The sequence below is a fragment of the Galeopterus variegatus genome, unplaced genomic scaffold (genome assembly GCF_000696425.1).
Source record: "Galeopterus variegatus unplaced genomic scaffold, G_variegatus-3.0.2 Scaffold1950, whole genome shotgun sequence".
In the NCBI taxonomy this organism is placed as follows: Eukaryota; Metazoa; Chordata; class Mammalia; order Dermoptera; family Cynocephalidae; genus Galeopterus; species Galeopterus variegatus.
Genome location: NW_007728061.1, coordinates 48993 through 70513, shown reverse-complemented (window position 1 = coordinate 70513; position 21521 = coordinate 48993). Strand labels below are relative to the sequence as shown.

The 21521-nt window shown below is 43.4% G+C and overlaps 1 protein-coding gene across 1 annotated transcript in view; it reads left to right on the top strand.

Annotated features, from left to right (window-relative positions):
- Positions 1-21521, top strand: part of KCNMA1 (potassium large conductance calcium-activated channel, subfamily M, alpha member 1) — a 258994-nt gene that overhangs the window by 213432 nt on the left and 24041 nt on the right. The window contains exons 18-20 of the mRNA XM_008579735.1: positions 8760-8873; positions 9690-9770; positions 13844-13974. Of these exons, the coding sequence (XP_008577957.1) occupies positions 8760-8873; positions 9690-9770; positions 13844-13974 (326 nt within the window). The remainder of the gene's footprint in view (positions 1-8759; positions 8874-9689; positions 9771-13843; positions 13975-21521) is intronic.

The window sequence follows — 21521 nt, the reverse complement described above, 5'->3', positions numbered from 1 at the left end:
CTAATTTTAAGGAAAGACACTGTCTTCTTGGAGAGATGACTCTTGCACATATATCTGCTTCATGTGTGTGAGACTTGTCTAAGTGCTAAATCTGTCTTAAAATGTTTAATGGGCAAATAGCTATAGAGAACTTTGGTAGGTCGGTTGGCTTAATTTGCTTTGGTTTGGGTCAGACCCCCAAATGCAAACTCTAAAAAGGATGAGGTGCTTTATGCAATGGGTGGAGCCAGCTCCCCAAGGCGCTAATCAAATGCAGTCTTTAGAAAAAATGTACCATTAAAGGAAAAGGAGAAATTGGTAAAGGGACATGAAAATCAACTATATTGTATATTAATAATTTTTTTTAAAGCCAGTGTAATTTATTGTAAATAGAAAGAAATGGGGGGAGGGAGTGGACATTAACCCAGGTCTTGTCCCTGGCCCTTGGAAGTGAGCGTGAGCCTTTGAATGAAGATGCAGTCATGTGTTGCTGTAGAAAACCAGACACGCATGAGCTAATTCACCAAGAAAAGAACAGAGATTTTTTTCAGTTGCTGTATTAGTTGGGACATTTTGGTGCAAGTGAAAGAAACCAAACTCAAAAAGGCTTAAATAAAAAGAGAGTCACATAAGTGGGGTGCCGCTGTCTTAGGCACAGTAGCTTGCACAATGTCAGAGTTCTGCCTCATTCTCCACCTCTTTGATTCATTCGCCCTGTGGTGGATGAAATGGTCACCAGCAGCCCCATGCCTACAGCCTTCTGGCTTTGCAACCACAACCTCTTTAATATCTTTCACATAAAGTCCTGGGGAGAACTTGGATTGGCCTCAGCTTGATGCGGGCAGGCATATCTCTAAATCAGTGATGCGGCCAAAATGATGAAGGACTTTCTTGCTGGTCCTGTGAAGTCAGACTGCCTGGTTGCATGTTGCCACTCCTGCGTCCAGGGTGGGGACAGGACTGGGTTGCCCCTCCCCGCATCCAAACACTGTGGAATGGGTTCCTCATGTGGAGAAGGGTTGTTAAAGGAGAGCAGGTAATAACCAATACCAACAGATAATAACAGATGAGTGGTTCCGTGACCTTGGGTACAATAACTTCTCCTCTCTGAGCCTCAGTTTCTTTGTTTGCAAGATGAAGGGATTGATTAGAGGATTTTCAAGGCTCTTATATCTCTAATGCAGAGTGATTGGTAAAGAGGTAAAAGAGATCCAATGGTATGGTTTAGGTTTCACAGAATTGTTTATTTGTATGGTTTTCAAGCTCTGACTTTATGCTCTGGGCAGGGGACAGTTAACAGCTCCAGTTTCTCTACCAAACCCTGGAGTTATTTGGCATAAAGCAGATAATCATGCAGTCAAAAATTTGCAGAAGAGTCTCCCCTCTTCCCTTCTCAACAATGACCCCCAGCACCCTGTTGGTGGCTACTGCCACCTCGAGCTCCTGGAAAGTGGTTGGTTGGAGCAGCCTTTGGGCAGTGTAAGGAGAAGCTGCCACCCTGGTAAAGAATCATTTTTAATTGAGTAAGCATGGTCATCTGCCCACTCGTCCTGACTCCAGACTCCAACTTTGCAGGAAGACACTGAAAACCACTGTGAAAAAATATTACAAGGGTAAACTAAGGTTTTTCTTTGGCTGGATTTTTCTTACAGTCTTTTCCAAAAATCTATTTCCCACATCAATCCTGTGAATGTGGATTTTTCCCTACAAGTTAGAAGGCAATTGTGCTTCTATACATGGAATTTTCTTTACTTCAACTGCTGAAGAATTTGTTGGAATACATACTGCTAAAATGACTGCCATGGCTATTACTGTAGTTGCTCTGGGGAGCTATTCAGATGCCTCATTTATTGGAGCTTAATAGATTAAAAGTCCAAATTGAGTCTCATGATATAAGCCTAATCAAGTTCTAATCTGCATAATTTTCCCATAAGCAGCAATGGAAAATTCAGATAATTTATGTTTCAGCAGTTGCCAATCATGTGTTAAATAGCATTGTTGCATTTACTTATCAAAATATTTTTTATTGATCTTCACTTCATCTGACATTTGGCTTTGGGACTTTTTTCCTCCTGGCATTAACAGGAAATTTAATTCATCTTATAGATGATGTAATATGAGATGTTTCTCTTGATTTTAACACGTCTTTATAGATCATTTTTAATGGTGATCTTTTCCTTTTACAACTTTATATTGAATACTGTCTCAGCAAACTTAGATGACTCGGCCTAATTTATTTCCCTAGTTTAACGTAGCATATGGATTTCTAACCATCATTTATATGCACACAATAAAAGATAATTTGGCCCGCCATTTGAACCAATTCCTTTATGTTAAATCTATGGGGGTGGGGGAAGCATTTACCTTCCTTTCTCCATCTATTCTAAGGGAGGTGATTGATAAGAATTTCCATCTCCCTCTCTGCCTGGAAAGGCTTGGGGATTTAACTAGGGAAGATTTAGAAAGTACTTTGTGTTTCCCCCGTGGAAAAGTACTGTAATAAAGCATTTATTATATGTACTGAGTTGTGCATGCTGCCGTACCCAAGCAAGTTAAGCATAACTACTATGGGTCCCAGTTGTTATCTGCTAGTGTTTAAAAGTGAAAACAATAAAAAGGGTAAGACTGGCTTGGGCTTCAAATTTGCCTGCCAGGGTTGCACCTGGGAAGGAGAGACCATCGCACGAGTAGGGGATGCAGCAAAGTGTGCGATTATCTGTGGACTCTGAAGTCAGGCTGCCTGGCTGTGGCTCCCAGATCTGCCACTTACCAACCAGGTATGCCGGAGCAAGTTACTCAACTGCTCAGAATCTTGTTTTCCTCTTCTACAAAAAGGAAATACTAACAGCCCTTGAACTCATAGGGTTGCTATGAGGAATAAACGAGGTGACCTATACAAAAATCCTTAGCACAATCTGGTGTATTGTACAAAGAAATATGGTGTGGTGGCTTAGAGGAGACTCTGGAGCTAGTTTGTCCGGGTTCCAGTCTGAGATCTGCTAATTCCTAGATGTGAGCCCTGGGGCAAGTGGCTTACCTTTTCTGTGCTTCAGTTTCCTCATCTGTAAAATACTAGCATCCACGTGGGATGGTTTGGAGAATTAATGTTATTAGATGAATAGAATTTATTACACAGTAAGCACTCAGTCAATGTTGGCAATTATTTTTTTTTTCTTAAAGTTCTATTTCAGCCTCCCTCACTCTTCTTCATTCTCAAATATCTTCAGTAGTCTGGATCTAGAGCATTCTTTCCTCTTCTTCGAGCTACATAAGGACCATGACATCGAGCATTTCTCATGTTCTGATGCACTCGTGTCCACACCACCCTGGAACCCTCTGGAACCCTCTTCTAGCTGTTCCCTCTGGTAGATCTTGTCTGAGCCATAGCTCTTCTTCACTTGTAACCACACGGTGGCTCTTCTAGATACTGCGTGTGCAGGCATGTGTGCATACAGTAGGTATCCAAAACAATTCATTAAAAGAAAAATGAGCCTTAGTGATCTCCTCGTTATTCCTGTCTTTCCTCTTGCACTTCTTAGGAATACGACAAGTGTTTGTGTTAAATACTTTAATTCCAAGCCTTCTTAAATGAAATACCCATTACAGTCTGAACATTTCACTAAAGTGCACTTGACCTTCCTGTAGCCTCCCTGGCAGAGGCCCGGTGCTTCCAGCCCTCACCAGTATCATGAAAAGAACATCAGACACTGGGGATTTTGTTCAGCCGAAGCCAGCAGTCGTGCATGTGGTCAAGAACACAAATGCCGGAGAAGAATGAGGAGAGTAGTTAGAACCACTTCAGGAGCCTGAGAAACAAAAGAGGAGAGTTTGTGCCCCTAAATAATGAAGGGAAGTGGGAGATTAGGTCTCGAAAACAGAAGGCTCCAGAGAGATTCTGCAGTTGCTGTAAGGAATTAAGAACCTTTCTTACCTGAAGACCTGTCACCAGTTTTTCACCATACCTAAAGAAAATCCAAGCCATCCCCATATTTGAACTCCTACTTCCTGAGATATTTTTGGCTGAATTTTTATCACAGGACTGATCTGATTAATGTTACAAAAATATATCCACAATGCTCATTGCCTTCTCATTAATTTTCTAGATTTTCTCTATGTAAAAATTCCTTTTTTTATTGATTATCAATATTCATGGAGTACAAAGTTGACCATCACCACTTATGGCCAAAAATTCTTCTATAAAAAAATCTGCCAAATGCTTCCTCAGTTCTTTATTTCTAGGAAAGGGGTGTTGATGGGTACTGTACCTATCCACAAATATTTATTATGCACCTAATGAAATGTTAACATTGTTAGCCAGCAGTTTTGAGTACTTGCTTCCTACCAGGCCTTGTACTAAATATTTTGAATGCGTCGTTTCATTTTGTCCTTACTGCTGCCCTATGTAGGAGGTATTTCTGGCTTATAGATGAAGAAACAGAGCCTTGGAGAGAGTTTGTGCAATGCTTACAGTTACATCGCTAATAAGTGGAGGAGCCAGAATTTAACCCAAGGCATCTGACTTCAAAGCTCGTGATCTCAACTATTCCGTTCTATTTCTTCTCTGTGTGCCAGGTATTTTGTAGACTATCTGGCAAGTTCAAAGAAATAGAAACACCCAGTGTCTGGCCTCAAGTTCTTATACAGCATATGGAATGAGGATACTGGACATGAGATAATGTTGGTCAAGGCATTTATGCCTGATGCCAAATGAATGAAACACATAATGGAAGTCTATCACATCTGCCACTAAAGATTGGGATGGGGAGGGGCGTTCGGTTTAAGAAGATCGGGTAGTCTTTGGAAGTCATTTCTAGCACAAAACTTGCTTCCCACGGCTATGCTTAACAGAGAGCACTCGGGACATATCTAAAGAAGCAGACGCCCATCTTGGTAAGGGCTCAGGCTGTAGATGATTTAAACTCGCATCTTTTCCTGTTGAGGACTTATTCCATCTCTCTTATGCTGATATTCTTAGGCATCTCTTTTTTTGGCCAAATACATGGTGGTTTCTAAAATTAATTTCTTAAGTGATAGTTTAACTAATGAAGGGAGCATTTCCCTGTTTCACCACTCTCCAGCTTTAGATTTTTGAGGTAGATTCCATTGCCAGTGCTTTCAGAGCATTGTTTTATGCAGAGGGTCTTAAAGAGCAACCTAAGATGTGTCCACTGCTGCAAACAATAATGGGGTGGGGGCAACACCATCAGAGGCCTGCATGCCATGTGGACCTGCCCCTTTATCAACTGCAGCTATGATGAACATGATAGATGCATGGAAGGCCAGGTTGTCTTGTCCTTTTAGAGGGAAGATGTCTGAATTTCTCTTCTCTCCAAGGTAATGTAAGGAACTTGGGTCAGCCCTGCCTGTTCAGAGTATGTTTCCATATTGGGACCCCTAAGAAAGAAACAATGCTGATAAATTTTGCTCGGAAGGCCAGGTTGTCTTGTCCTTTTAGAGGGAAGATGTCTGAATTTCTCTTCTCTCCAAGGTCATGTAAGGAACTTGGGTCAGCCCTGCCTGTTCAGAGTATGTTTCCATATTGGGACCCCTAAGAAAGAAACAATGCTGATAAATTTTGCTCATTTTAACCCAAGTCTACATGAGGGAAAAAGAGGAAATCTATTTTCATTGTTGTTGTTTTTTGCTTTTAAAAATGTGTGGCTAGAAAAGCAGTGAAATAAAAGAGGTGTTATCATTGCTGAAGTTTTCTTGCCATCAAACGCACCCTGTTCTTGAGGTCATGCGTGGGGGAGAGACCGACCTTCCATGGAGAGATGTCTTTGGACATCTGCCTTAGTTTGTCAGTTACAGATACTAATGGAACCAGGTTTGGCGAATGAAGGGTAAAATGGAATATGAAAGAGGCCTATGAAGGAAGCATGTCATTTCTAAATGAAAGTTTCATGCAAAGGAATTGAGTCTTTTCACAGCTGAAAATGGAATCTTTAAATAAGATAAAATAAAAGGATGCTTTGGCTTGTTGTTGCAGGTTCTGTAATGAAATACAATTTTCCTAATACCGTGTGACCTGCATTTCTCCCTGCTTTATGGGTGCTATTCCTTGACGTACAAACCCATATTTTCTCAAGTCAGCATTTGATGATGGATGTCAAAATACAGGCCATGTATTATGCATATAGCATTACCGATTTAAGGTGTTTACTTGTCAAGTTGAAGAAATTCAAAAACGTCATATCCACTGAATCTGCACAGCTGTCACTTGCAGTTTTTCATGCTTTTGAATGAAACTTCTGATGAAAACAGTTTAGTTTTCCCCTTCACTATTCTAGGTGAAGAAAACAGCCAGCATTTAAAATGCATGTTCTTGGCTATGTGGTTGGCTGAAAAACACATTTCCAAAGTTTAGAAAGATGGACACTACAATGTCATTCAAAATGACTTAGTCTGTTCATGATGTATTAGTATAAAGAATAAAATTAAGTGCAATCAGGAATAGGTATTAAGTAAAACTTTTTCTTTCTGAAAGTATGACACTTGATATGAAATTTATGCACAGGAGAGCAGAAAATAAGAAAACCATTTTATGTTTTTCCAGTGTTTTGTGCACTATTCACCTCCAAAACAACTGGCTATTGTTGAGCACATGTCATTTCATTCCTGATTCACACATAGCCAAATGCCAGATTCAACCCAATATTGTCACATTACTAGGGAGTGAGTCAGGAATCTGGCTACATAATCTATTTGGAATTTTGTCCTTGGAAACATAGCAGGTGACTTTATGTCTATAAGTCCCTAATCATTGATAAGCCCATGTAGCAATCCACAAAGGGCAAAGAAGAGAAACCAAAATGCATGCGAACACCTGCTTGTCCTGCAAGGAGGGGGAGGAAGCTGGGCCTGGCAGGCAGCGTGGAGCGGATGGCACCACCTGTCATATGCCTCACTAGGAAAAATTAATTCTCACCCCATGGCTGTATGAGGTAGTTAAGTTTCTCATATTTATGTGTCTCTATGCACATCTTTACAGGTGCCATCATTCAGCCTAGCTGGGATGATTTCTCACTGTCACTGAGCTTGAAGTTATGGTTGGTCCAAGCTCATCTTGATATCTACTCGAGACTTGGGCCTGAGACCCAAAGAAGCCCAAATTGCAAAATCATAAGCCAAGCAGACTGCTTTCCAATTTTACTGCATTTGTGTTTACCTTATGAGGTCTGTGTTGGGCACACTGGGAAGTTCGAGTGGTTCACCCTAATCAGGCAGCATATCCATCAGTCAGGAGGATCTTAGCTGCAAGCAGAGAAAACTCAATTTGGCTTAAACAAACAAACAAAAAATATATATGTGTGTGTATAATATTGTTTGTGTATGTATGTATAAATATGTTATTATAGATTGTGTCTGTATATATTTGATATATATGTATGAAAGTGCTCCAAAAAGTTCATAGAAAGACTGGTATTATCTTTTAATTCTATATATATCTCATACAGTAAAAAATTCTGAGATAGGATGGTTCCAGGACTGGTTATCTCCAGAACTCAGGACAGTTCTTTCTCTCATTCAACTCAGCCAATATTGTTAAGTTACTTTTGTTCTCAGCTGGTTTCCATCCTGGTTGCAAGATGACCGCCACAGTTCCAGGCACTACAGGCACATAAAACAATGTCCAGTAGATTAAAAGAGAATCTCTTCCTATGTATTTCTTCTTAAGAACAAAGAAACACTTCTTGAAAGCCCCCAAGCAGACTTCTTCCCACCTTGCATTGGCTAGAACCTCAAAATCCAGGCCTAAGTCAGTCACTGACAAGAGGACAAGCAACCAGTGGGTTGATAACAGTCAGGATAAGTTAGGTTATGCTGTGGTAACAACAACAGCAGCAAACAAACAAATTTCAGTGACTTGAGGCAGTGCAGCTTTATCTTTCACTCACTTGGAATACTCTCTGGGTCTGGGCAAGTGCACTGTCCAGCCTTCATCTCCATCATAACCTGTGTCCTCAAAGTGGCCTGGGATGAGAGAGATGGCAAGTCACATCTTTGTACCAGAAGTGATATGCATTTCTCTGTTCATTTTCTATGGGCCAGGGCATTTCCTATGTCACATGGCCATATCCAACCTCAGGAGGACAAGGTGCAGAGCAACTAGTCCTCCCATGTGCCTTGAAGGAGATGGGAACCAAAATCTGTGTAGGATAAATGATTAGTGTACAATCTGGATTTCTAGGGAACTATCAAAGTGAGTTAGAATGATGTATAATTGTATTAGTCTATTTTGTGTTGCTATACCAGAACACCTGAGACTGGGTAATTTATAAAGAACAGAGGTTTATTTGGCTTATGATTTTGGGACGGCTGCATCTGGTTTGGGCCTCAGGCTGCTTTTACTCATGGTGGAAAGCGGCAGGCAGCCAGCGGGTACAAGCAGATCATATGGCGAGAGGAAGCAAGAGAGAGAGAGAGAGAGGGGGGGGGGAGGTGCCAGGGTCTTTTAAACAACCAGTTCTCACGGGAACTAATAGAGCGAGAACTCACTCACTACACTCACTGCCCCCCATAACCCAAACAGCTTTCAAAACTGCTACATTGGGGACCAAATTTCTACGAGTTCTGGGAGAAAAATACATGCAAACTCCATTAATAATGGTCTCTTATTTGCCTTTCTAGAAAGTAACTCATCAGAGTTTGTGTTGGGAGTGTTCATTGTTGACCTGTAAATAATGCATAAGCTATATTTTGGGGGGGTTGTATATGTACACTATTTCCAGGTTTTCCACTGCTCTGATATTTCTTCTTCCTCTCTTTTTTTCCTCCAGGGTTCACACCTCCAGGAATGGACAGGTCCTCTCCAGATAACAGCCCAGTACACGGGATGCTGCGTCAGCCATCCATCACGACTGGGGTTAACATTCCCATCATCACTGAATTAGGTAGGGGTCAGTGTCAGCTTTGGGGAGATATTTCTGCCCTCTTTTCCAGGCCGTGCAGGATATGAGGAGGTTGCCCATTTCTTCTTAGTCCTTTTAGCTTCATAGGCTCCAGGCGGGCGGGAGGAGGGGGGTTTGGGGGAGGTTGGAGAGAGGTCTGGGTAGAAATATGGCAGCTTACTCAGAGGGACAACTGATCTATCCTTCCTCTGAGATGAATAGACAGTTTCCTTCATGCTGGTCCCTGTTTTCAAAGGAGCATGAGATGCTGGATTCGAGATTGGGGCATAACTTTGGAAAGGGAGAGGAAAGGAGGAAAGGCTTAGTCCATGGACTCTTTCCAGTGACTTTCACTGGAAGTACCTCTCTCGAGCACTCAGTCTGGAGAGATCTTACAATCTGAACCCTCCACCGACATACAAAGTCTCAGGTCTAAGCCAACCCCATCTTGAGAACTGGTAGAAGCACTGGGTAATGTCTAATAATTCTGTATTTAATCTACCCTAGTTGACCTTCTCAGCCAAAGGCCACTTTCAGCGAATGCTACTCTGTTCCAAAAAATGATGGGGTTTTGAGGACCATGACCATTGGCCAATGGAATCCAACTTCTAATCTGGCCGTGGCCCTCCCTGGTACCATTCGTGAATCTGCAAAACTGCTGAGTGGCCTCCCCCTCCCCACCCCACAACAAATACAAACCATCTATGGTCCTGGGTCCCTTTACTTTAGAATGTTTTTTCTGTTATTCCCTCACTCTTCTCTTTTTCTGTACTTTCCTCCACTCCCTTTCCCCAACCCTTAAATGCCGTATCCAATTAGCTAAACCGGGCAAGTTGCCTTTGGTATCAGTCAATCAGGAAAAAAACAGTGGGACGCACATTCTAATGATAACAGAATTGGGTAAGAAGCACTGTTTTCTTTCACATCAGTATCTCCTTTTGTTCTGTTGTTGGTGTCTCCAGCTATCATCAGCTTGTTTTTTATTTTACCAGCTGTAATGGAAAGGCTACCCATGGCACTGCTTTGAATGTGTTTTATTTGTGGCTCTGGTTGGAATCGACTGTCTTGTTCTGGCCTTTCTTAATGATTTTTTTTCCCCACACAGCATCAGTAAACCTTTGATCACACCCATCTGACCTGGCAGTTGTTTCCAAAGCATCTTTGCTCTAATTCATTTTCTTTGGCCTGAGCCTTTCTTTTCCACGTGTCCCTCTGCTCCCCCACCTCCTCCCTTGTTTTCCTCTTCCAACACCCTGTCAGTTTGACTGACACATCTTCACAGCTCTCAGAGGAAGTCAAAGGAGAAATATAAAAATTTTAAGATAAGAAACCTAAGATGGTGCCTTCCCTCCAGCTGTTTATTTTCCTTTATTCTGACTTTATTTGCCTTTTTTTTCCTACTAGGCCCTTTCTCAGAAGCTCTTGTTCTGAAGCCATGAAAGCAGCTGGTTCTTAGGGGACCCTTTTGTACTAAAACCAGGTTTCAAGAAGGGTGCAGATGAGGTTAGCAGCCACTGAGGCACAGCCCTGCCCTATGACCCCCAGTCCCCTGGCCCAGAGCCTCTCTGGGAGGTCCACAGGGGACTCATCTGGAAGAGAAAGGCCTCTGGTCGTGACTGCATTTGTCAGACCTTGCCACGGTTCCCCATGACTTGGTTCATAACTCCATGAAGTGTGCCCATCAGCAGTGGGTCTCAGAACTGGGGATTGATCTTCTAAATAGAGACAGCCAAAGTGCTGCTTGGCAGAGGAGCGGATTGAGAGGTAGGAGCCCCCGCCTTCAAATGACTCACCAATGAAATGAACACTCCATTCTCTTGGCCCCAAAATATATTTCAAAATAAGAGAGCAGGCTTTTAACACAGGCATCTTGCTTGTGAGGTGTCTAGAAAGCAAGGAATAAATTGTCCACCATTCAGCACTGCATTATTGTAGACGTAGCTATTTATCAGGACAAACTCACTCAGGTCAAGGAGGATCACACTATTTTTCTGTTTGCAACCATAGGAGCGGTGTCACTTTCATGTTTAGTGTAGTTGGTTAAAAGCCTAGGTTTCTGAATGGCTCTACTCTGAACTGTAGGGCCATGGGAGTTACAGGGAGATCATATGGCCCAAACCTCTGGCTGGAAAATTCATCCAAACATCGCCATGTCAGAACCTATGGCAGCATTTCAGAATCATCCCTGACAGGAATTTCTTTTTCTATTTGGAATTCATGTGGTGCTGACTGACTAGGAAATCTTGATTTGTGATTAGCAGAAGAGAAAGAAAAAGCTTAGTGCCTCGGATCTGAGGCAACAATTCAGGTATCTGTCTAGTCCTGCACCAGCTCTCTCCTCTGTGTTCAGAGGACCTTCCACGTGCTCACCACACCGCCCTTCCTTCTGACTTACGCCCTGTTTAGTTCCTAGTAGCCATACCACATCCTCTGGCCACTTCACCTCCCCCACCCCCCGCAAATGCTTACTACTTACCTACATGCTCTGAGATGTATTCTGCTTTACATCAAGCCAGTAAAACGTCCTTTAAAAGACAGAGGGTACCAAAGCCAAACAAGTTTTTTTTTTTTTTTTTTTCCTTTTTGTCTTTTTTCATGTCCGGCAACAGACCGCAACCCTCAGTGCCGCGCCCGTACCAGACCGGGACCGGCAACGGGATCGCAACCCTCGGTGCTGCACCCGCCCCTCGCTCAGCCAGTGAGCGGGAACCGGTCTGTATGTGGGATCCGAACCCTCGGCGGGAGGGCCGCCACGCTCTCAAGCGGCGCACTGTAGCAGTGCGCCACCGGGCCGGCCCCAAACAAGTTTTTAAACTGTAGTATATTCTAGACTTCATCTACTTAAAGACTCCCAATTGATGTCAGCATGGCGAAGGCTCCTAAAAGCCCCACAAGAAAGAACTTTGTTGGAAGCTGTTTAACCTATTTCTCAATCGTATTTGACCGAATAAATTTTTGGATGATTATGTGGGTGCGTTGGAAACAGGCTTCGGGTAGTGCCAGCTGCTCTCCACCTGAGACGGGTTTCCCAGAGAAGTGTGCAGGATTTTCACTGAATCCTGTTGAGTGCCCTGGAGTTCTTTTCCAATGACCTGAGTCCCCAGCTCACTGAAAAGCTGGAGTCCTCCCTCCCTGCTTGGATCCACTTCTCCTCCATGTCTAGTACCAACGCTTCACCATCTCTTGAAGGGAAGCAACAGCCACTGCTCCTTGTGAGTACCGACCTGCACACCGTCAGCGGCTCTTACAAGTCACTAAACCCACGCTCCTCTGCATGTGGCCTCCAGTTTTCGTTTTCTGATTCACAAAGCAGAAGGACTAAACTGTGGCGCACAACATGCCTTTACACCAGCGGAGGGAGGAGAGGAAAAGCTACCACTTGAAAGGCCCCTGAGCCAGATCTTCAGGGTTTTCTTGAGAGAGGCAGAGGGACACGGGGCACTTTCATCATGTGATGGGTTGACAGACATTTAATGTCAGAAGGGAAATCTCAATGGCAGCTAACATTTATCAAGAACAAGACATGATCCAGGTGTGGGGCCAAGCTCACCAGACGCGACCTCCTAGGAGCCTCCTGACAATGTCCTGAGAGAGCTGTTACGATCCCCCATGTAACAGAGGGAGACTAAGGTGTAGGATGGTGAAAAGCTTTCCCCAAGGAGTTGGTGACAAAGCCTGGTCTCAAAGCCCAGTTGTCAGAACCTGGGTTTTGGGCTTTCACCTTCTAGCCTGCAAGTCAAGTGCTGCTGAGGCAAAGGGGACCCAGATGTGACCAACTTTGGAAGCACAGAGCAAGGACTTCCCCCCATTAGAATCTTTCTCTAGGGAAACAAGATGGTGTCATTTAAAAATAATTCCATGCCTAGCCTTTTATGCTAGTATCATTTATTCCACCTCATGCAATAAACAAACAAAAGTTAAAAGAAAAGTTATCAAGGAATTTACTTTAAAAATAACTCCAGGCAAGAGAACTAGCTGTTGATACTTTTGGAAAGGAATCAGAGAAAGGAAACCTCATCTGTTCTCTTCCTGAAAGCCCAATAATTATTCCAGAAATCACGAGGGTCCCTCACCTCCCTCCACCCAACTTCCCCCTTTTACTTGCTCTGCAAAACCGATCATTTCTAAAGCCAAGATGGAAATGGAAATTAATTTGTCCTTTAATTTTTAATAAGTTAAAGACATCTGAGTGACATAACTTACCCGTCTGCATGTGCGTGTGGGCAAAGTCCTTGAGGGATCCTCAGATGGAAATGAAATCCAGCATCCAGTGCTGCATCTGCCTGAGCACAAGCACAGAACAGACTGAGCTGTTTAGAAGGGGAAGGGGAGAATGTGGGTGTCCATGCAACCCTGAATGTAGAGCGGGTCCTTGTCAGCACACGGCAGGAGACAGCCTGGGACCCATCCCACCTAGGGGGGGTTCCTGTTGAGTAATGGTCTGGATTCAGGGCCTGGGAGCCCAGCCACTGCCTAGGCCCATCCGCAGGGCAGGCTGCTGTGGGTCATGCCTCAAGGTGAAGTCCTTGCTATTTGCCTTTTCTGTGCTCCCAGTCCATTGCTCTGTACTCTCAATAGGTTGCTTTCTTTCCTTTGTGGCTAAGCTTACCATCCCAGCATGGCTGCTCATCTTTGAAACACATCCATCTCTCAAAGGACTTGGCTACCAAAAAATGCTCCAGGCTGTTTTACGGTCATCACGCTAAAACTATACCAAAGGGCGGGCCAGCAAATGTCTGCTAGTCAGTCCTCCAGCAGCCTGCCGTGGAGCACGCCCGCAGTCTCAGAAGCTTAAACCATCACACAGGAGCAGTCCGTTGAGTCCCGCTGCGCCACACCCCAAAGACCCATCTACATGTTTTTATTTCCTTTTCAGTGACTTCGGTGTTTCTAAACCAGCAGCCTGGTCTCTCTCTGGCTTCGCTGCCTGTGTGTGGTCTTTGCAGCTAATTCTTATTTTACACTTTTTCTAGTGAACGATACTAATGTTCAGTTTTTGGACCAAGATGATGACGATGACCCCGACACAGAACTGTACCTCACGCAGCCCTTCGCATGTGGGACAGCATTTGCTGTCAGTGTCCTGGACTCGCTCATGAGCGCGGTGAGTCATCCCGCTCCCTCCTCCCTGCTCAGCAGGTAGAGGAAGCGGCAGTGGAGCACCCCAACTCTAGAGGCACTGGGCCGGAGCTTTCAGTCTAGAAGGGGATCCCGACATTAACCAAACCATCGCACAAGTGAGAATTTGATATGCATTCCTCAAAGTGCAAAAAAGCAAGGAAAGCCATTAGTGAATGCAAAGGTACTTCCAAAAGTTCATGGAAAGTTTCGTGTTGTCTTTTAATTCTATTTTTCCACAAATTTTTTGAAGTACCCTTGTATAGGTGGGCACTGGATCTGGTCTTGGGGATCAGAGAAAGATTCCCCAAGGAAGTAATATATATTTTATGCTTAGATCCGAGCCATAAAGAGGGAGACTTTGTGGGAAAGAGCATTCCCTGAAGGCGAGGGAATGCAACGGCCTGGTATTGGGGGGAATCCGATGCTCTCCAGGAAGGCAAGGAAAGCCTGAGAAGCAGGACCACAATGAGAAAGCGACAGGGGAGGGCGAGGCCACGTGGGACCTGCAGGACCTCGAAACCCATGCGCATGGATTTGGTCTTTTTCTTTAAAGTCATGAGGAGGCATTGAATGGTGTTAAGTTGGGGAGTGATGCCGTCAGGTTCATGTTTTGAGGGGTTGCCTTGGCTGGTGTGTGGAGGATGGTTCAGAGGGGCAGGATGGCTGTGGTAGCATGGACTAGGATAGAGCTGATACAGGTGGGGTGTGGTCGGATTTGAGGGGTATTTGTTGGTAACATTAATAGGACTTAGGAATGAAGTGAACGTGAGCAGAAGGTGGAGAAGACAACGTGTCAAGGGTGACTCCCAGGTCACTGCCTGTCACTGAGTCAGAAGTCCTTGGGAGAGGATAAGGCATGGCTCATTCTCTGCTGCAGGGAAGGGACAAACTTGGTGGCAGAGAGTGGAGGGCGTGCTGGCCCAGGGATCAAAAGCAGCTTTGGACCTTTTATAGCTTGATGTGCATCAATCAGTCAAGGCATTTGTTTTCACAGTCTTGAGACCAAAAACAAATAACAATTAAAAAAATAGATCACAGCTTAATGGAGCCATCTTTTATTGCAGAATGCAAAAGCAGACATTTAGAATGGGTCATAGCCTGGGTATTGCAAAGTGTTCCCACTGAGTGTCCTTATCTACTATATAGAAAAGCCTCTTTGTTTTGGAGCTCTCAAATTAACAATTTGGGAAGATGGATAAAAACTGACCTTTGAAGAATCCATGAAAAAGAGTTTTATTGAACACATTAAAACTGTAAACATAACTAACTCGGAGAGTTTTTGTACACTCGCATTTCTTAAAGTGCTTAAGAAGGTTATTCTCCTGAATGTGTTAAACAACTGATATGCTAATTATGCATTATTCTCATCTATTCGTTAAAGCTAATCCCAGAAGGACCTTAATTTGAGGAAAGAAAAAAAACAAAACTTTATAAGACTAATTTAGGTTATTCTATATTCCAAGTACAAGCATATCTTAGTTAAAAATCAGAATTCTGGATTTAAAAATAATTATGGAAAAACATTCCTCTGAATTAAGGCTGACTGGGCTTCATGCCATGCTTTCAAAGCCAGCAAGGAGATAAAATAGTCCCTAGAAAAGTGCACACTTGATCTCCTGGGGCCTGGGGCCTTTCTGACGGCCCGATGACACTGAGACTCACCTTTGTACCTGCAAACTCCTTGAACAGACCAGAAGGAGAGATAGATCCTACAGAATGTGCTCATTAGAGCACCATATTCTGTGTAATAGGCCTCATATTCTCCAAATCCAGTTTCAAATGGATTTTTATAATTCATCTCTTTAGTAATTTTATTTTAATTCTGATCCTAATTAGAGAGATTTCAGAAGACTGTCCTCACAAAGAGATAATTAAACTGTTTACAGTAGATCTTTTTTTTTTCAGAACCACAAAATACTCTGTTAAAAATTTTAAAAATTCAAATTTATAAAATTGTTTATGTTTTTATGTTTCTATATCTCCAACATTCAGTATGTTCCAAGTGGGACTGGCTACATAATTTGCAAGGCCAATTTTTTATAAATTATTAAGGATTTCAAAATGGTGGCAGCAGAGTATTAAACCAAGTGAGGGGCTCTTCTGAGCATGGACCCTGTGCAGCTCTGCAGTTTGAACAGCCATGAAGCTGGCCCTGGCACCAAGGAGTGCAATTAGTTTAAGCACCAGAGAACTTCACCTCTTCAGCCAGAGGGGCACATGGTGGCCATGAGGTGGAGGTGGGAGCACATCTGGATTTGAATTGTACAGCTGTATCTATCTGTAGCATCACTAGGGAGTGACTTCTGGGACACTCAGATGAGAAATCAAAGTGAATTTTTTTTAAAAAAAGCCATCTCCAATTTCCTCTGAAATGCAAACAAAAATGTTTGCAAGAGGGTGGCAAGGGCGTGCTCTCAGTAGTCTGAGAGCAGCATTTCTTCTGCATTCTATCCTGTGAAAAAGGGTGCTAGGAATCTAGTAACCATCGTTGTATTTATCATTAGCAGCATCATTTACTGAGGGCTCAGATTATGCAAGACTTCAGCTTCTTTATCTGATCTTTTGGACAATAATGTCAATAAACCCGGTTTAAGGGTTGAAGCAAGACATATTTAACTGACCCACTAATAGTGACTTTTCAAATCATTAATGAAAATGCCTATCAAATTATTCCACACCTTGTTCTCACTGTCTGGGATGAACAAGTTCCATCGTGAGGTCTTGATTGGGGTCTGGTTCAACAGACCCAATTGGATCTAGACTTGATAAAATGTTACCTCTGATTTCTTTGCATTCCACCTCAACCCCAACTCATGAAAAAGCAGACCAGCCAACTACCAACATAGTAACTAGAAGGAACTAAAAGGGTTGGCAGGAATATAAATTGACAAAGTGAGGCTCCTCCAAACAGCAGGAGTTGAAGGTAAGCTTCCACCTCAGGCCTTCGCTTACAAGCGCATCACAACATCCACACACAGATCTCTTTAGATGTCAGTGATCTTCTTTTTCTAGTGCTCCTCCCAAAATTGCCATTTAATAATGTGTCTAAACATTCCCTGAATATTGTCCTTCGTAACTCAACTCCTGCTGCTTACTGCTTCATTTGTTAAAAGAATAATGCTTTGATTCATCAGGCATTCGTGGAACAGATAGGGATGGTATAGACCTGGTCTTGTGGTTTTATCCTGCAAATCAACAGCAGGAACTCATGACAAGAGGGAATAATTATATTTATGGGTATATGCCTCAAAGAAGAAGATCACAATTTGGAAATGTATTTTTCAGAATGATACCAGCTTGCTGCACACACACACACATGATGAAAGGAAGCCTCTCTGTTTTTAGGACTGAAACTAATATATGAGAATCCAGATTTCTTTTCCACCCAGCCTCAACTTCCTTGTAACCTCTACCCCAATCTGGGTTCCACTTGGACCCTGGAAAGAAAAGGGACTCAAGGCCCAGACAGCTCGGATGCACATCCCAGCACTTCCATTTACTGGCTTTATGGGGATAATAATAGTACCTACCTCATAGGGTTACTGAGGTGTGTAAATGAGCTAAGGCTGTAAGGTGAGGAGTGCAGTACTTAGCACAAAAGCTCAATATATATTTATTGTTGTTAGTGTTCACATGCATGGGGCACTTACTAAATGCCAGGCATTATTCTCCACCCTGAAGTTTCAGCAGTAAAGAAGAAAGACAAAGACCTTGCCCATGTGTTGCTTAAACTGTCGTTCTAGCGGGCTAAGAGACAGTAACTATGTAAGTGAATAAATGAATAATGTTATATAAGGATAATTGATTTGATGAACATGAAATAGTTTGAATGGGCGTGGAGACCTATTTAGCCACAGACGTCAGAATAAAACTGTCTTGGGAAGTCACACTGAAGCTGACACTGAGGAACCAGGAGAGAGCACCTGGGAGGAGGCTTTGCTAGGCGGAGGAAAGGACAGAGGCAAAAGCTGAAAAGTGGTGATGAGCTGGGCTTGGTTTGCCTGAGGAAGTAGTTGCAGGCTTTGTGGCTGTAATGCAGGAGATATGAGGGAGGGGTGTGCAAGAAGTGGTCAGAGAGACAAGGCCCTCAGCCACACTGTATTCCAAGCACAAAAGACCACGTGCAGGTCCAGTCAAGTTCTCCGTCTGGGGCTTAGACACACCAGACTTGGGGAGAGGATGCACCTTCTTTTGGATACCACCAGCATCCTCACCATGCCACCGTGGCCCATGTTTGCTGCTTTGGAGGGCAAACCCATCACTGGGTTGATTCCTGAAGTGTAAGTGCATTTTTCTGTCCAACACCCCATCCTAGTGCACCCATTTGAGGAGAAGAAAGGAAAAGAAATAGCACAATATATTGACATGAGTATTTGGCTTAATATCTTATTTCCAATGAATGATCTATTATAGAAGGCTCAAAATGGCTCGTTGAAGACGAACCTCCATCCCGCAGACGACTTCTGCATTTCTCAAAGTTTTTAAGTGATATGTGTCACCAATATTTTAAAATTATAAGATTTTATATCACATACGGATTTCCAGCTTGTTTTGATTGAAGTCAGAAGGCAGATTTCCAAATTCCCCCAAAGCTACAATTGGCTAGAGCTGGGCAGCTGCTCCCTTTAGCCACAGTCCACACTACTTCCCTCTTACATCCCACCTGACCTGCTTCATTCATGTCCCCTCCCTGCCTAGTTCATTCCACTGACCCAGCCTTACCAGCCTCCTACCTCCTGCTTCTAGTTTTGTGTGCTTACACTACGATGTCTGTGATCAGAGATCATCCTCAGCCTTCTGGCTATAACCTCATCCTCTGAGTTAGGAGGTTGTGCACATTTTCCTTGAACCTTTGTCCTTTCCCAAACACATACCTACCACACCAAACCGTCAGTATTGATGGTGCAACTAGAAGACACCCCCTTCTTGGGAGGAAAAAAGGGCATCTTACTATAAAAGCTAATGAGTTCCAATGCACACAAATTGGTAGTGTTGTCATTTTTTTTTAGAAAATAAGATTTTATGAAGTTGCAGGTTTGAAGGATCTATCTAATCTGGAAAAATAAAGAAAAAGCATACCATAACCACTATAGAGAAAGGGCAGAAAGAAGTAGAGGCCACCTTTTCAAGTGTGTAATACCTCCGAGAAGTGTTAGAAGAACACCAGAGAAACTCATCCTATGGAGAGACCCCACTGCAGTATCCGCCAGGAGCCAGAGAAACTTCAATATGACCATATATTGCCGGGTTGTCTTTGCTTTGCTCACTGCACCACAAGGCTGACAGCAGGGGTTTGCCTGTCCAATGAGTTAGTATTTTCATAATGAAGGCAATGACTTGGAGGTGGAACAGCGTGTTCTGGGCCATAATTAGGACTTGTAGCTTCTGGTCCCAACTTACCGTAGCCCTTGCACATCTTTTCCACCATCTGCAGCTCAGTTGGGTCTAACTGTTAAATAGCAATGATATTAACAGCCCTCTACGACTGACTTTAGGGGAATCAGGTAAGGGCAACTGTATATGAAATATCTTTCACTGAGCAGACAAGTATTTCTTAAGATCACACTTAGCTACGAAGAAGTAGATTTATTACATATATGTATGTGGCTATATGTATATGTGTGTATTCTCTCTCTCTCTCTCACACACACACACACATACACACCTTAGCATGGTAAGACTTGGGAGCTAAGTGGGTAGAGTAAGGGGCATCCAGAAGAAATGTTTTTGTGTTTCCATCTCTAATATCAGAGTACTGGCCTCTGTTTGTCAGAAATGAACTAATACAAGTAAGATCAGAAAATGTGACCATCTGGAAAATGGGGCCACATGATTTACGGTCTTAACTGTACTTTTATTAAGGGTCAACCCCCTGGAGTGGTGTAATGGAGAAGACTGAGCTCCGTGTCAGCCCATGCTGACCCAGTGCCGTGTGATTTCAGTTACATAAACAAATTCCTGCTCCATGGCCCTGTTTCTTACACTCCACTCAAGAGCCTCCATTCTGATTAGTCACAGGAGACAGACAGTCCCAGGGCCGTCCCTTGGTAGGTGAGCTACAGCGGTGTCACAGTGGCTAACGGTGCTCTGTTCTGCTGGACTTGGAACATAACACTGTTGTCACATCAGGCCAGGCAGGCCCAGGGTAGGAAAAAAAAATCTATTAGTTCCCATCCTTCGTGAAAGAAAAATACTAAAAATAAAAATCTACACCGTGAAAACTAGCAAATATAAAAAATGGCAGCTATGACATGGAAAATGACAATTTTAGAGCAATTATAAACGAAAGGCAGAGTGCCATTAAAGTTAAAGCAATGTTATTAAAAGATGTGTTAATTTTCAGTTAAATTTTCTATAAAAGACCAATTAGTTTAAAAGGCTTGACAGCATTAACTGTGAAACATAAGCTCCGGTAATTATACTTTAAAAAAATAAAAAGAGGAAGATGCCGGAGCGTGCTGGAGATGCTCTCCTGGAGGGGCTGCGGCACAGCGGGCTAGATGGCGCTGCGGGCTCAGGTTTCCCTGTTGCAATTCCTTGGTCCTTTCCCAGCATTTCATGGTTTCCTCAGTGTCTCCTTACGGGACCTGAGAATCATCAAACTTTACAGGCCAAGGGGGCCACACATGTGACCTGGGACAGCTCTCTGATGTTACAGATAGAACACAGAGGCACCGGGAGAAGGAATTTTCTAAATTGGTTGCATTGCTAGTTGATTGTTCTTTTTATAAAAAACTACCATTTTTTATTAGTTGTGTATCAGAAATTACACAGATTCTCTCATTGAACACTAGTCTATATTGTTGTTTTGTTTTTCTTTTTATTTTGTTTTTTTAATCCCTGTGAGATGAATGAGGAATCTAAGGCATAACAAAATTTGGGCAACTTTCTTTTTTTTTTTTTTTTTTTTTTTTTTTTTTTTTTTTTTTTTTTTGCCCCGAAAGGGGCCCCCCCCCCCTGGGCCCCCCCGCCCCCCCCCAGCCACTCCTGCCCCTCCCACCTCATCTACTTATTGACACATTCTAAGTCACTTCTGTTGTCATTCTCACCATTGGAGGCATGATCAGAGCTTTCTGGCTTGGCCTTTGGACCCCTTGATGTTGAGGGTGGTGATGCAGTAGGCGGTGGGCCTCGACGGGCCCTTCTTGAGCCTGGCCCTTTCTTTGGAACTGGTTTCTTCTTGGTGTCTTCTGAGTCAACAAGGACATAAGAGACAGGGCCCAAGCTCACCTTCTTTTTCTTCCTCATGGGGGTAGCGTTCTTTGCCGAGGCCCAGCCTATGGCCTTTTTCTTTGGTGGGCTTTCCTGACCACCATCTTGGTCTGACTCAGAGGTGCCTCCAGGGCTCTCAGCTTCTGCTAGGGCATCCTGAGGTGGGTCTCTGGGAGCCTTGCAGGCCCACTCTGTCTTCTTCAAAGCTGACTCTTCCTGCTTCACAGTGAGCTTTTTGTTGCTCTTGACAGATTCTGAGATCGCCATGCTTTCAGCATCACCAGCCTCAGGATCCTCCAGGCAGGCCGAGCTCTTGGA